General features: G+C 39.0%; 1 protein-coding gene and 1 long non-coding RNA gene across 2 annotated transcripts in view; one reads left to right on the top strand and one right to left on the bottom strand.

The window, feature by feature from the left end:
* The window catches only part of rsu1 (Ras suppressor protein 1), a 44,823-nt gene extending 36,120 nt beyond the window's left edge, over positions 1-8,703 (top strand). The window contains exon 9 of the mRNA XM_085172222.1: positions 7,354-8,703. Coding sequence (XP_085028348.1) covers positions 7,354-7,456 — 103 coding nt within the window. The 3' untranslated portion in view covers positions 7,457-8,703. The remainder of the gene's footprint in view (positions 1-7,353) is intronic.
* Positions 8,704-10,104: 1,401 nt separating this feature from the next.
* LOC146510723 (uncharacterized) lies at positions 10,105-11,939 on the bottom strand. Its single transcript, XR_014876006.1, has 2 exons — positions 11,885-11,939; positions 10,105-11,220 (listed from the first exon to the last, which is right to left on the bottom strand). It is a non-coding gene; the product is annotated as an uncharacterized LOC146510723 (long non-coding RNA).
* Positions 11,940-17,349: the final 5,410 nt, after the last annotated feature.

The raw sequence follows: 17,349 nt of genomic DNA, 5'->3' as shown, positions 1-17,349 counted from the left end.
ATGTTGAATTCTCTCGCAGCTGCTCTGTTCCCATGTTGTTGCAGTATATTAATAATGTTAATTACCTTTATACAGCTAAAGTTATGCTAACATAGCTGTGTTGCTAGCAATCACGTAGCATTACATTATATACCAGGTAGTCCAACTTCAGTAACCCTACAAACGCCACTGCTGTTTAGTTTTCTGTCTTCATTTATGTTGGAAGTGGTAGCGGAGCTGTACGTTTGAATTAGTTTCAAAAATCTCTCAGTCAGAACATGGTATGAAATGTTTAGGTGGAAACTAGCGAGCTAACTTCCTGTTAACTTTAACTCCGTTAAATTTAATAACTTCTGTTTTCATGGATGTTAAACCTAATTGTTACACCCGATAAAGCAGCAATGCTGATGATTTTATTAAAGATTAAAGAATTTAGACCGTTTTTAACTCTCAGTGTTCGTTTGACTTTGGGACCTGAAGGGAACGGAGTTTTGGACCCAGATTACTCCGTGAAGCTCCTCACTACGGCAGCCGTAATGCTCTGACAATCCATCAAGCAGTGCGGCTTAGCAAAGTTGTACTAAAACATTTTTTAACAGATTTCTGCAGCCAAAATCGGTTCGAGGTCAGTAAGCACAACCAGAATTCATACATAAGGCACACTCTCGATTTTTGAGAAAATTAAAGGATTTTAAGTGCGCCTTATAGTGTGGAAAATACGTTATACAGAAGAAAATAATATATATCGTGATATATATCGTTACCGCACGTGCTTCAAATTATATCGCGATATGAATTTTAGGCCATATCGCCCAGCCCTAGGTGGTATCTCATTGGCAGTATTGGTCACTACAGCCACTCACATTACTTCTATTTAACTTAACATAGGTGTGACTTAAAATTAAAATTAAAAAGCATTAATGAAAACTGGATCCTAGCATCAATAAGGCTGCATTATTATTCTGTCTTAACACTCATTTAATTTTTCCTTTATGACATACTGATCATTTCTCTCTACTCCCGCTCCCCCTCTTCCGTTTTATCCATGAGCCTCTCATCCATCAATGCTTGGTACCCATAATTATGCGAATACTGCTTGTTTTGACAACACCAAGTGTGCTGCATTGGCTGTCCACATATTGACTTAATGAATAATCACTTTTGTTGAAAGGAGCATATTCAATCAGTTACCACAGTCCTGAGCTCCTTCAAGCAGCTCTATTGTGTTCATTACAATAGCTGTTTCCACTTTCTTTTTTCACATACTGACAAAATCGTAATCATCTTTGTAAAGGATTTAGATCTTTTTAAAACATTATAAAATTTAATTTTATGAAATAGATACACACCTCTTTTTACATTAAGACATAAAAGCACAAAACTTAAAATCAGTTTAGAAGAGACATCTATTTGAGATAACACAAGAATATTAACGTTTTTTCTTAATTGTTATGAAATATTTCTTCTGATCTCCTGACATATTAACATTATTGCAATGCTTAAGATCAAAGGAGGCCTATTAACAGCACCTTTCCACACCAGTTAGAGGTCATCCTATGTTGAGGGTATGGGCAAATCAATTACTCAAAGAGCCTTACAAAAGAACATTACGAAAGACAACCAAGATATTCGTCCCCCGTGACTTGTGAAATGAAAGTGTATTTGATGGACCGGCAACCTGTCCAGGCTGCACCTAGCCTCTTACCCAGACTGGGTAACATGATGGTACCCCCATCCCCTTTGGTTGGGGGGGTGGGGGTACCATCAGATGCAGATGGGCAGCTAAGGAATTGCCTGAATTACTACCCTATTTTAAAATAGTAGCCCTTGTACTTCATTTTCCTTTTTGGACATAACAATAAACTCTGTCAACAACCACGTCAAAGTCTACCATACCTTTCTCCAACTAAGAGCTTGGATAGCCTAAAGCCGCCCACATCGAACAAGTGGTTAAGAGGATTGATGGACAGACAAAGTAGCAATTGGAGGGGTTAACAAGGAAATTTTGTTGATGTTACTATAAAACTTCTTTTTTAATGATGTCCAATTGATTTCACATTGCCAGTGTAAACCCGAGGTATTTTGGTATACTTTTATTCTGCGCTCCTAAGTAGTATCTGTAACCTGCATCAACACCTATCACCAGTTTAGAATCAGTAGTTAACCAAAGCATGCTATCATATTTGGTCATAATCCAAAGAGTATACACAATATATAGCTGTGTTTACAGACTTGATTACAATTATTAAAGGATCATAGAGGGATTAGAATTCATCCTGAAATTAACATGAGTGGACCATGTTTAACAGTAATCCATCCTGTTGATGTTGACATAATTCAGCCTGGACAAAACTGAGGACCAATAGTGAGACAGTACCATCCCTAGAGCTCTGTTTACATGGTAAAAACTGTCAACTGCCCCTATGCCTGGCTGATTCCAGACACTCCCAGGAGGTTCCTGGCACCTGCCCCTGCCCCATTATCTCCTCTGGGATGGCCCTAGTGGGCAAGAAGCTCTGCAAAGCACAAGGATCCTACTTTGTCTCAACTTGTCTCTCTGTCTGATATGTATCCCTGCAGACCCTAAATGGTGATGTGGTTTCTCCAAACAGACAGGCTTTTTAAAGTAGGGAAATGTTAAATAGGTATCTCTTTAGCCTTACACCGCACTTTATTGATCAAAAATACTCACACTACACAATACTCAAAAAAAAAAAAAAAAAAAATACTCACACTCACAACTGTGTGCGTCTGAGATACTTAAGGGTTCATATACTGACCTTCCAATTAGTGATCAACTCACTCCTTTTGAGCTGTTGCTGCACATGGCTAAAACCCAGCTGGTTTTGTAATACTACATCTAGCTAGAGAGTTGCTGTTGTACTGTTTCCAAACGTAAATGGGTTTTGCGCGAGTTAAGGCAAAATGCCCATGGAAAGCAAACACTGATGTTAAAATGAAAAAGAGTTGCCTACTGCTATTCCTCCACTGGGTGTATCTCCGTCTGTCCCACTCCTCTCTGTTCTGGCCTGTGTGTCTCTCTGCCCAGGGCTACAGTTGCTTTGATGGGCAGCATGGGAGGGGGTTGGCATATTTAATTCCCAGATGAGAGGTTTGACATGGGATGGAGGCAGGGTGAAGAAAACGAGACACTTCAATCATAGACTGACAGTTTTCACTATTGTGGATTTGTATACGCACATTCTTAGGGTGTGCGTGCGTGTGCGTGTGCATCATTAGCTGTAGAAATTCAGTGACATGCTTAAGCTTTTCTAGTGTCTTCAGTGTCTTGTTTTGAAAGCGATGTTTTGAAGTATGTATTTTAGTTTTCTGCGTGCATTGTCTTTTTAGGCTATAAATAAAAGCCATCTGTTCTTAAAAATATAATAATAATAAGAATTATAATAATGATGTGGCCCTTGCACCCCAGTGTTCAGGGCTTTATGTACCCATTCACATGGGTGTCAATTAGAAAATGTATGCGTGACACCTAATTTAAAATTTTATGATTTGAATTTTTTAAAATTTGCTGTGGTGCACTACAACAAAAGCTACACAATTTAGCATGGCTGAGGTCTGTAGTTCAGCCTGACCAAATTTAAAGTTGAACCCTTTAAAGTTCAACTTTAAAGGGTTCACCACTAGATCACTTCACCACTAGATGAGTAGATTGCAGCCTAGTGAGAGGAAAAACAGTGTAATCAACATTGTACCACTGTGCCCCACAATGGCTGCAGCCACCAGGTTTCCATTACTGTTTGGATCCTCCTGGAGTTTTTCCCCTATCCGTAGAAAGCTGTTTACTCACCGTTTATCTCAGCTATCAATGCCGGGTGAGAAGCACCAAGTTCTGTTTAGGCTATAAGACTTCTGACCGATGACAGCAATATAGCGATATCAATACAATGATAGAAAATTGCTCCCAGCATGACCTGGAAACACCTTCAAACACACCATTCCTCTTCTTCAAATTAAGTCTTGCCACAAGAACTCTGTGTTGCTTGGTAGACCACAATAAATTGCTTGTTGGCACAATACCAGCCTTAATTTAGCTGAAATTCTGAATGTTATCTAATAACCAAATAAAAATGGTGAAATTTAGCTTTGATGACTTCCTAGTGCCAGTCTTGTTACATTCTTGCGTGCAGGTATTCCCCCATGCTCCATTTCTATGTAATCTGATTTTAGAAACATTAACTTTGTGGTTAATTTATAAGGTTTGTATCAGGACTTATGGTGAGGCCATATTACAGAAGACCATGGGTGGGCCCTTAATGTCTATTGACATGGTCCCTGGGATGATTAACGGACAAAAACAGTGGATAGCGGTGCCGAACCCATTAAGCTTGATCTTAAATCATTCACAGAGAACTTTGGGTAAAAGAGGATTACAAATGTCCGTTATTTAACTATGATTATTCTAGGTAATTTCTTGTGGTGTGAGTTTTTAATTAGTATTCAGGGATTGTATTTAAAATGACTTGCATTTATACGTATAGAAGGAAATCATGGGTGGCTCCTTTTAAATGTTCAGGTCATCTGCTTTCATAACCGCATCTCAGTGTATGCAAGCAAACACTTCAGCATTGACCCTCCAGTTTATGAAGTTTGAATGCCTAAAGTCACCCTGTCCACAGACCACCCAAGAGAAAAGCCTGACAGTTGCATAGACTCATCTCATTCAAACCAAACTAACAAATAAAGGGGTCTCTGTACGTCTGTCTGACATCTGTCTAGCCTATCTGTGTAGCCTATCACTACAACCGTTCATTCAATTCTATTCAGACTTCAAAGGTGTGTTACTAAAGACGAAAGAAGTGTGTGGATATTACGCTCCTCTGTGACCTCATTAAAATCTCAGCAGTTTGGAAGTTTTTATATAAACCTCAGATGACGGTGACATCTCCCTTTGCCGATGCCAACAAAGGACAGTGTAAACAATGGCTATTGCAGAAACTGTTGGGAAATGCGATCTGATCGTGAGACAAGCTCTTATAGATACACAATTTATGTTTCCGCTGTCTAAAAATGGCATTTAGCCATAAAAAGCTAGACCATATTTGTAACACATTATTGTTTTATTACGCTTTTTCTGGTATATCCATGCATGATAGAAATTGATCACTTTTGGAAACACATTATTGTTAAAATATATTTTGTACTAAATGTACTAATTCAATTTAGAGATACAAAACAGTTTAAAAGAAACCGGATTTATGTGCACTACACTGTACATCGCTTTAATTGCTTATCCAAAATAACAACAGCTAAGGAAAGAAACTGTTGTCTTGATATCAATCGCAGAGAGAACAGACACACTGTGACTTTGGTGGCACTTGGTGCATCTAGAAATTCCATTACATCCCATAAGTCACTCCAGGTCCTCTTAACTAAAGCTATTCATCTATTTGGCAGTGTTGAAATGCACATGTGTGCAAGGTTGCCTTGGGTCAGGAGATACAAGTAGAAGAGCATTAGATACCAGTTGGCTGGAAAAGGGAGAAATTTACTGAGGCTTCGTAACAGCTACAGCTAGAATAAAACAACTGACACCAGATAAAGGAAAATAGAAATAGTTGATGTTTAGAATAGGACAGTTACTAGTTGGAATACTAACGCATTTTTAAGAAGTCCTTTGCATAATTTGTTTTTCCACAAAGGGATATACTCATTATGTACACCCTTCACCCCAATTTCCAGCCCCACACCCGATTCAATTGTACATGGTTCCCTAATCTAAGCATTGTCTAATCATAGAAGAGGATAATAGGTGAATTTTTTGTCTCATTTCACAAGGAATGAGGCAATGAACAGTTTGTACTCGTACCTGAAACAATGTCTAAACACAGATAATTGAATAATTACAACATTTTTGTTTGGCTGTAGCTTTATAGCCATTGCTGGCCTGTGTGCACATGATTATCTCTGCTGTTGAAGGCAGAATTTCAACCCTGGATTCCTTTTCCTACTTGTACTGTTATGTACAATAAAATATAACCATGGTCGCCACAGGGCCAAGCTCATCTGTAATCGGAAGGTTGCCGGTTTGATTCCCCTGCTCTCTCTGTCCTGGTTGTTGTGTCCTTGGGCTAGACACTTTACCCTACCCCCTACTGGTGTTGGCAGCGATATGGCAGCCTCTATAAATGCAATCCGTTATTATTATATTTTGAATACTATTTAAAATTTTAAGCCTAGAAGAGAGAAAAACAACACGTTTATCTGTGGAAACATCCTGCAGTGAGGAGCAGAGAACTCTTTTCCAGTCCGATGGGCTCTCTTGCATCTGTGCAAAGATGAGACCCATGGGACGGCAAAGGTGGCAGTGGGGTGAGAGGAGCGTGTATGTGGTGGTGTGTGTAACTTACACTAAAAGGTATACTGTAATAATATGGACAATCAATACTGAACACAACAACTGTGTGTTCACTGTTGATGCTTTTCTTGATTTTCGTGTTACACTTAAATTGTCGAGCTGGGTGTGGTTCAGATCTACCACTCAGACGATTTGTTGTTTGACCCCTGGCCCCTCCTCTCTATGTATCAAAGTATCCTTAGGCAAGATACTGAACCCTGAGTTGCCCCGATCCATCTGTCATAGTATGTTTGAATGTTAGATAAAAATGCTTAAAAGGTATAGATAAATGCACCACCTGAATGTTTGTATGATTGGGTGAATGAGACTTGTAGTAGAAAGTGCTTTGAGAGCTCAAATTCAGTAGAAAGGCAGTATATCAGTACGAGTTTTCATACCTTTTCTTTTGTGCATACCCCTCTCATGTTTGTAAGCAAAGACTTTAAAACACAGGTTATTAGGGTTCTTAGCAGAGAGAGTACTCGTATCTCATGTGAATTAGTTATAATTAATTCAGTTCACCATATCACTGCATATTTCCACTGATCCACTCATAGCTTGTTTTTGGCCTTGCTAAAAATTGTGTAACGGCCGTACATCTATTTTAGTTTGCTTCATCATTTCCCCTTTTTTATAAGTAAACATCCACCTGTGTCTGGAGACTTGTTTTACACCATGTAGCATTTTGAGAAGTCATTTTCACAGAGCTTTCACAGTACAGATGTCTTTGAGTTATTGCTCAGCTTAGTCAAATTATCTCTAATTGTATTTTTAGGAAGACAAGGCTACTTTTTAATGGAAGTTAATTCACAAATCCTAGTAATGCATAAAAAATTTCCTTGTACCTGTAATTTATTCCAACTTGTTATGTATAACAGAGCACTACCAGTAAAATTCACATTTTTTGGTTGACTTTTACATGATCTTTTCTGAAAAACATTTGTGCAGTTTTTTGTATGTAATCATAAACATGTACGTTGATATTGAATGTGTCTTCCCTCCTCTTTTCCTCTCCCCAGTCTTTATGGCAGACACATGCAGGCCAACCCAGAACCACCCAAAAAGAACAACGATAAGAGTAAGAAAATCAGCCGCAAACCACTGGCTGCCAAAAACAAGTGAAGAAGAAATAAGAGGATGGAAAATCAACACTTATTTAGCAGCCAGATTCACTGCATGTGCCTTTTGTGCTCCTTTTTTTGTTAAAAACCTGTATTGCAGTTAAATATATGAAGAGTGTTTCTGCCTACAATGTGTGATTTGGGCTTGTTAACTGTCTGAGTCTCTGTATTTATGATTTGTTACTTATAGGAACTTGACATGTTACAATTGATAAAGATTGCAAAAATGCGCAAATTGATTTAAGTACAAAAAAAAATTACTGTAATGTTATCTTTTAGGAAAAAAGGATTTGCTATATACCGAAGGAAAAAACTGAATTAGGATGATTCTACTTTTGTGTGAAAAGAGCTTTTAGGTATTTCAGAAACATTGTTAGGAGAGTTCAGATACACATGTTCTGTTACTTTCAAACTTTTCTATTTAATTATTATAATCTAGCGTAATATTATGGTGCATATAAAAAATGCATTAACAGCTTATTTAGATGTTGTCATACATTTCAATACATTTGTTTTTATTCGTGCCTAAACTACGGAAACCGGTTAAGCCACGTCAGTATATCTATCATGTTGCCTGTTGTTTACCAATGTCTTGTTCTGAAGCATCAATTTTTTTTCTGTAGCCATCTTCATCTTCAAAGGAGATCTAACTATGAAACTGAGAGACACTGCAATCATGCATGCCAGCCCAAAATCACCCCCTGATTTATCATGCTTTTTACAGTATTAGGGACCATGATGTACAAAATTAACACCATGTTATAAGACTTGAAATTAACAATTATTAGTGTTAAAGGAAATGTTGGCTGAGGATATCTATCAAGTGATCAGAATGATCATGTTTATGATTCTTCTCTTTGCAATCTGAGGACCTGATGTCCATTAGAAGGAATACAGATTTAAGGTATACACTAGCTTTAGCCTTGGGATTATCGTCCGTCCACCTATGGTGAAATCTGCCATTAACTGTATTCATTCCACTAATAAGAAGAATTTCAAATGAACATGAAATATTGTGTTTGAATCCCTCTGTGCTTTTCCGTTTCACGTTTTCTCTCACATTCTGTTTTTCAATGCCAAATATTTCACGATCTTTCTGAATGTGTGAATGTAATCCATGTTAAGCTTATATGCCAGTTCAAAACATGCTGGTCATTAATTGTACTCACTGCATTTCAGCATTTGCAAATAAAAAAGGGTACTTTTGTATTTTTCATTTTAGATTTGAGTACTCTACTTCCTACAAAATACACTGGAGGTGCAGATTTCTTTGCATGTATTTCTTTCTAGAAACGGCTACGGCAATTGAGATAAAGGAAACCAGCTGAAAAAGAATCAGTGTTTTTGATGCAAAAGTAAAATCTTTTGCCTGTCTTCTGAATGTGATCTGTTGAATTGTTTTTATTTAATTTCATTTATTTATATAGCGCCAAATCACAACAGCAGTTGCCTCAAAATGCTTTATATTGAAAGGTAAAGACCCTACTATAATAGAGAAAATTTCCCAACAGGGAAGTAAAAACACCCTTTTAACAGGAAGAATTCTGTTAAAAACTTTGGGACTCAAGCAAATCAGGCCGAGACCTGAAATCTTTCCGGCTACCTCCCACATTCCAAAGACATGCAGTTTAGTGGGGAAAGGTTAATTGGAAACTCTAAATTGCCCATAGGTGTGAATGTGAGTGCAAATGGTTATCTGTTTCTATATGTTAGCCCTGCGACAGACTGGCAACCTGTCCAAGGTGTACCCTGCCTCTAAAGTAAAGGTAAGTAAAGAAGAAATGCTGGGTGGGAATCCCCCAGCAGCCTTGGCTTATTGCAGCCTAAGGGTTCAGCAGCATCATATCCAGCCCTAACTTAAGGAAATTTTCAGCCTAATCTAAAGGTAGAAATAGTGTCTGTCTCCCAAATCCAAACAGCGACCTGGTTCCACAGAAAAGGGCCTTGAAAGCTGAAGGTTCTGCTTCTCATTCTACTTTTAAATACTGTAGGAACCTCAAGTAATCCTGCAGTCTGAGAGTGAAGTGCTCTATTGAGGTGATGTGGTAACTTGAGGCCTTTAATACGGTGGCCCTGAGAGGCCAAACGGACTGCAACTTCAGAAAACACTTGCAAAAAGAAAAATGCTGCGAAAAGAAAAATGCTGCAAAAAGAAAAACGCTGCAAAAAAAACGCTGCAAAAAGAAAAACGCTGCAAAAAGAAAAATGCTGCAAAAGCACACACAACACAACGGAAATAGGAAAAAAGACAACGGAAATGTTTCTGGGGAGACAATAACCGGACGGACCAGTTGCACGAACCAAAACATGTATGTATGGCTGTATCCCAATTCAGGGACAGTTTCCCAATTCAGGGTCTGCAGCCTTAAAGTACGCAGCCTTAACGGTCCTCAAGGGCCGCGTACTCAAAGATCGCTGCGGCCGGAAGTGCGAGGCTTGTAGGCTTGTGAGATGGGACGGTCTAGCCTCCGTCGCGCTGCCCAGGTTGCCTAGCAACCATGATACTAACAGCTGGAAACGTTTCATACAGCTTTGTTTGACAGAAATGAAGGAGAAAATCTTTTGTACATTTGTTTCTACATGAGCTTTGTGTGATTTGATAAGTATCTGAGGCTGAGACCACAGGACAGTAAAACATGATTGTTGGGCTTCATTTCTGTACTGAACAGTCATTTAAGATTAGCTAGTAAATAACAATTAGCTAATGTTGTTCATGAGACTAAAGTCATCTCACTTTGGTAATGTAAATATAATATGGTCAATATTATAGTTATTATATTAATCATTATTAGTTATTACAGCAGTGAACATGAACTCTGTGCCAAACACTGAGCTTCAGTAAAGATTCAAGTTGCATTTATTTATATTTCCTATCACCTTAAATCTTCACTTAAAGAAAAGTATCTGTGACAGTGTATATATAGATGTATTATATATAAGAGACAAATATTGTTCTTTTAATATGTTGGCATTACTAAATTTGGCTCAATGCTTATATATGTGTGGAAGAAGCAAATGTACGAGCTGTGATAACTGTTTCTGACAGAATGAAGAGTAGACTGATATATTAAATATCCCTTTATTGGGTGAGAAAATCAGACCATGTCATAACTGCTTTAAGTCACACAGAATAGATATCAGAGCCTTAAACAGGCTGACTTCTGCTAAATGGGTCAAACTGGGCAGAAAGTACACAAACACATAACATCATTATAGAATATGATGTAACTATAGATCAACTTACCTCAGAATATATAAAGCATATAAACAATTACAGCAATATGATGCAACAAACACAGCACTGCTACTAATCCAAAATACTCAAAGCTTCATAGAACTGAAACAAACATTTATTTTTAGCTCCATTCTGCTGCTGATACATACTTTAGGTTTCTGAACATTAAACTTGTTGCTGCCTTTCATAGTGTGTAACTTGAAGGCCCTGAGTACTTTCTCCCACACTGAAAACACTGGAATGATCAAATTATTTGAACATTACCTAATAAGACTGATTCAGGACAGACAGTTAGTTATTTTAAACTTTCCTAGCAGTCCTTCACAAACAGGGAACAGTCTGTCTATTCTCTCCATCTGCCAGCTGCTGCTGGCTCTTCCTCCTCCTCTTCCTCACACACTGCTGAGTTTGTCCTGGTGGATCATCAGGGGTGCAAAGCCTCACAGATGATGTGCAGCAGTGGGTCCCTCAGTCTGTCCTCACTCTGGACACTTGCAGTTGTCACACATGGAAATCAAATGTGTGATAAGCTGCAGGATTCAACACAAGTGTAACTTATAAACACATGTTCATACTTTTATTACACAATCAGAGAGAAAGAAACAGAGAGAGAGTGCAGGACAGACACACAGGTGACAGTCTCAGGTGTATACACTGCTACAAAACAGCACAAAAGAAGGAGGATTTTGTTTGTGTTATTACGAGTGCTAAACAAGAAGAGTTCCCAGATGGTACAGTGGACACATGTGTGACTCCTGTGATTAAAGCATCTTTCTTTCAGCTTAACGAGTGAACCGTCAGCTCGTTCAAACGCACGTTAAAGCCCGTTTGGCTCGACACCACCGAACAGAGGCAGCAATATAACATAGCTAACATTAACAGTGCAGTGAATCCTGCTTGTGCCGTGATATTCAGGACTGCAAACCGAGCAGCATCACTGACTTTCAGCTTGTTGTGTTTGTGGATATATGACTGACTTTAATTATCCACAAAATCATCAGATTCTCTGTAAGATTAAGGTCGACTATCGAACGGCGTATATTTTAAAGTAAAGACTTTAAAACAAAGTAAACGCTGAAAGTACAAACATCGCTAATGTCACATAACTTTGCCGGCATGTGGCCAACAGTAATGTTTTAATGTTCATTATTAAACATTTGCACATAAATAAGTAACATAATATTCAGAACTTACTTTTGAAAGTTTACTCTTTGGCCGCTCCGCTTCCACTTCTTTGAAGTGTCTCCCAGTTAGGGATGGGTATTGATAAGATTTTCACGATTCCGATTCCATTTTCGATTCTGTTTAACGATTCGATTCTTTATCGATTCTCTTATCGATTATTTTTTTTTAAAAAAAGGAGAACACTAAGGTCAATTAGCTTAGATCTTTGTTTTACATCTTCTCTTTGAACAAGATAGAAATTTAGGAGTAACATGGCCTTACAAACCCAACAGTGAGATCTTAACAGATCCAACCTACGGCTCTTTGATGGGGTGTCACAGGGTCCCCAGGAAAAAAAATTGTGAATGTAAAATAATAAAATAAATATTCTTCTGTAGCAATTACACAAGAATATCCAATAATGTCCCTGCCTACAATTAAACACATTCACTTACCGAAAATCGGGGGCATCTGCTGTGGCAAATGGGTGCAAGCCTTTTACCACAAACTTAGTCACTGCTCGGTGACATTCGTCTATCCTGGCCTGAAAGGAGACGCTACCGGTAGACTGCAGCAAGAACTGCCAGCATCTGAGCCAGACTCTGTCTCATCATGGTCACCTAAATGCACAGTAATGGCAGGTTTTGTAATAAGGCAGATCGCGCTAACATAATATGCACTGTTAGTTGATTATTTACCTGCCGCATTAACGGGAGAGGACGTGCAAACGTTACCGCTGCTGCTGGGTTGAGATTCACGAGTCCGGAGCGGAATTAAAAACACGACATTCATTTTAGGTCATCGCGTGTTTTGTGAGCAAATGCTTTTGCATATTCGTAGTGTTTCCTCCCTTAAATGAAATATCTACTTTGCAAGTATTGCAAGTTGCCCTGTTGTCATCCGTTCTCGTAAAGTATAACCAAACTTTTTAGCGTTTGAGCCGCCATGTTTCCTGCCAGGTAAATGATGCTCCGCAACGTGGTGACGTCATTCGGGGCGACTGGAATCGATAAGGGAATCGTTTGCAAAAATGGCAAACGATTCCAAGGAATTGAAACAGTGGGAACCGGTTCTCAACAAGAACCGGTTTTCGATACCCATCCCTACTCCCAGTCCCAGTGCACTTGTTAGCATGTTTTGGTTCGTGCAACTGGTCTGTCTGGTTATTGTCTCCCCAGAAACATTTCCGTTGTGTTGTGTGTGCTTTTGCAGCGTTTTTCTTTTTGCAGCATTTTTCTTTTTGCAGCATTTTTCTTTTTGCAGCGTTTTTCTTTTTGCAAGTGTTTTTCTTTTTGCAGCATTTTTCTTTTTGCAGCATTTTTCTTTTTGCAGCATTTTTCTTTTTGCAAGTGTTTTCTGAAGTTGCAGTCCGTTTGGCCTCTCAGGGCCACCGTACTTTAAGGTAAAGTAGTGCCTAATTATTGAAGACTTTGTATGTGAGGAGATTTTAAATTTGATTCTGGAATGAACAGAAATCCAATAAAAAGAAGCCAGTATGAGACAAATGTGCCATTTCTTTACTCTTGTTGCAGAATTTTGGATCAACTGAAGGCTTTCCAGGGAGTTTTTAGAACAACCTGATAACAATAATAATGAATTACACTAGTCATGCCAAGAGGTAATAACTGCATGAATAGGTTTTTAGCATGACTCTGAGACAGAAGTTTGTAAATTTAGACATCTTGCAGCTGGTCATGGAAGTCGCCTAGGCATGAAGACAGCTTCTACAAACATTTGTCAAAAATGGCTCACTCTGAGGAGCTCAGGGAGTTCCAACCTGGTACTTTGATAGGATGCCACCTGTGCAAGAAGTCCAGTCGTGAAGTTTCCTCACTATTATAGATTCTACAGTCACCTGTTAGTAATAAAACAAAGTGGAAGCAGTGTTGCCTTAAGATAAGCTCAACAACAGCTTCCAAGGCGAAGTAGTTGCATCCAAGCCTTACTTCACCGAGTGCAATTCAAAGCATCAGATGCAGTGCTGTAGAGCACACTGTGTCTGAACGTTAAAGCAGTGGAGATGTGTTCTCCAGAGTTACACTCTTCTGTCCAGCAATCTGATGAGCTAGTCTGGGTTTAGAGGTTGCAGTAACTGCAAGCATGTTAGTTTTTGATCCAACATCAAAAATTCCCATAAAGACAGCTTTAAATTGGTAACCCTAACCCCTTTTTTTCGATACCGGTACTAGTTTTATTTTGTTGTATTTATCCGCAACACCGTAAAGGCTGCATGGCAGGGTGGCACGGTGGTTAGCACTGTTGCCGCACAGCAAGAAGGTCCTGAGTTCAATTCCAACATCAGGCCGGGGTCTTTCTGTGTGGAGTTTGCATGTTCTCCCTGTGTTTGCGTGGGTTCCCTCCGGGTACTCCGGCTTCCTCCCACCGTCCAAAGACATGCAACTTGTGGGGATAGGTTAATTGGATAATCCAAATTGCCACTAGGAGTAAATGTGTGTGCGAATGGTTGTCTGTCTCTGTGTGTTGGCCCTGCGACAGACTGGCGACCTGTCCAGGGTGTACCCCGCCTCTCGCCTTATGACAGCTGGGATAGGCTCCAGCGACCCTGAAAAGGATAAGCGGAAGCGAATGGATGGATGGACCTTAAAGGCCGGTCCGTGAAAATATTGTCGGGCATAAACCGGTCCGTGGCGCAAAAAAGGTTGGGGACCGCTCTAATGAACTGCTTTCTACACGAAGTAATTTAGTATTACTTTGAAATTAATGTATTTCTTTTGTTGATTAATGACCACAACACTGTACATGTATGACATCCAGCTGTATGAGTAGGAATGAGCAATGTGATTTATATGTGTATATATATATGTGTGTGTGTGTGTGTGCGTGTGTCTGAAATGAAAAATACAAAAAGATAAATTGACAGTTCCCAATAGTGCATTATTACTATTCCTCAAATTTGTAAAACTGAAGATTTGTTACTAAGGATGTGTTACAGACATATATCCTAAAGCCCACTCTATTTACAGTCATTTCTCCTGCATCTCATTTGGTGGATGTTGTACCAGTTTTGCCCTTACTTCATCTCAATTCATCTCACACTTTTCCAAGGATACAATAGTCCCAGGCTTACTAAAGCCCATTGATTTTCACAAGGTGATTTATAGGTGGCGTGCACGTTAGGGCAGACTTGATTGTATAAGGGAGGCTGCAGAGTGCCACTTTAATGAGGATGGTGACACAGGGTTGAGAAGTAAGCACCCAGCTTACCACAGGATGAACCACGATTATATAGCTGCTGTTTTTCTTTAGCTTAACAACCAAAGGTACAAAGCATGTTCTAATACAGTTAGGTTCATAAATATTTGGACAGTGACGCACTTTTTGCATTGCTTCCTCTGTACATCATCGCAGCGCACAAAAAAAAAAAAACTAACCTAAATTGAAATTAAAATTAAAACTTTAACAATTCTGTTTCGCAGTGTTAGTCAATAAGTGACTGGCTGCTCCTGTATGGGATTAAAACGATGCCACCTTATCCCATAGTCCAGCCAATGATGCGATTCACATTCGTATATACGGAGCTAATCAACGTCGCTGACAGGCTATGACAGCGTCCTTATGTGCCGACACCGGTGTTTTAGCTAGCAAAGAGGCGTGACTGATGTGGAGTGAAGCCACGTTAATGACAACGTGTACAACCATTGCAGATGTGAGCAGGACCGACAGAACAATTGACGGAAAAAGTGTGGACTTTATACCAGTTTTTAAATTGTGTTGATCGGCCACGTAAAACCAGAGTGATGATAAAAATATATGCAATGTTTGGTTTTCTTCCTGAATACTATCGTTGTTTATATTTACTGCGGGAAGAAACGGTAAGGAAAACGCTCAAAAGCGCTCTCCGCCTGTGAGCAAAAACAAAACCAAAAGAACCCCACACCCTTTCCTATTGGTCGAAAAATGTACCATGTCAACCAATCAAAAAATGATATGGCAACATGGCATTTAGTTGTTTAGGAAGGGGGAGGTTTTAGGAGTGACGGTGGTGTTTTGTGATGTGAGAGATTTGCGACGTTTAGCGCAAATCTTGTGTAGTTAGTGTGTAGTGTAGTCAGTAGTTTTGTAGTGTGTCAGAACAATGAGGCGACTGCTGAATGTTACAGGTGTTACAGGAGTGATACATCTCCTGTTGTCAGGCTGTAGTTCTCTTTTATCTCACAGTGGACAGAAATTATTTTTTGGAGTGCCACAAATAATTTGTGTGACATCAGATTTGACGCAGAACAGCTGATTGTTCTGTAAATAGTTTGAAAGGTTTATTTTTAAAAAATGCCTTGGCTGCATTTTTAGGTAAACAGCTGCAAAAAATGTTGTTGTTTGCATAACTCAGTTACTTTTTTGAAGAAGTAACTATATAATTATTAGGATATTTGGCATGCAGCCAGGAGGCAGCCTGGGATCGAACCACTGACCTTCTGATTAGTGGCTGACCTGCTCTGCCACCTGAGCTACAGCCACCCCACGTTATTGTCATTGTAAGTGGGCTAAAGCAGTTAATTAAAAGTAGTCTAACATAAATGTAAATGCTGTAATTTTATTATTTTAATTAACCATGTAACTTGGATGGATTCGATGCTGGCGTCACGCCAGCAGTGCACACATCTGCTGTTGCTCACAGTGGTCCAAGGGACCACTCAGGGAGTTTGTGTGTTCACTCAGACACATGAAAAATTAGAGGTGTGACAAAGGGGATGAGCAGTTGCAATGCTCTCCATTTGTCCCATATGTGTTGACCTTTTTTTTTTTTTTTGCACATTGTACACATTATTCCGTTTCTATTTATTTGCTATGATTTGCTATTTGTCAAGTAACATTGCTTCACTCACTATCCCGGGATTGTTTGTGTAAGCGTTCTGTTGCCAGCAAATCAAACATTCTGCAAATTAAGGCAAATACTCAGGTACATGTTTCTTTATATTTTATTATGTTACAGATTAAGTCATTTGTTCATACTTACTTTGTTCTGTCTTTTCAGTTTTCATGAGGGTCAGGTGTGGGGAAATGCCTGCCTAGCATTTCCTCATTTTAAAGTCCTGATGATGTCACACATGACATCAGCAGGTCAAACCAAGTGGGGGGGTTTCTTTGTCAATAGAAACGCTTCCTTTTGTTTGTGTTAAGGTTTAAAGGGGTTTGTTGAATGTTTTTCTTTTCATTAATACTGCCATTTAGTTGTGTAAATGTGCATATTAGAAGTGTGAAGAGATTTTGTGTCTTTTTAATCATCTGTGTAAAGTTTTAGATCCCTCAGTTCGAGAGAGTGGTACTGGCTGGGCTAAGTGAAGAGAAATTGATGGTCCTATTTAAAGCCAGTCTCTACCAGATTCAAGAGAGAGGAGAGGTGAGCTGTTTTACCAGATCCATGGTCTGTTGAATTTTGTTAATTGAGTTAATTTGGGGGAAGTTTTGTTAAGTTACACATTAAATTAAGTTCACTGTAAATAAATTGCTCACCTCTTGAAACCTGAAATTAGGCA

The sequence above is a fragment of the Neolamprologus multifasciatus genome, chromosome 9 (assembly GCF_963576455.1).
Source record: "Neolamprologus multifasciatus chromosome 9, fNeoMul1.2, whole genome shotgun sequence".
NCBI lineage: Eukaryota > Metazoa > Chordata > Actinopteri > Cichliformes > Cichlidae > Neolamprologus > Neolamprologus multifasciatus.
Note: the sequence above shows the minus strand (reverse complement) of the source record. Positions and strands in the feature narration are given on the sequence as shown.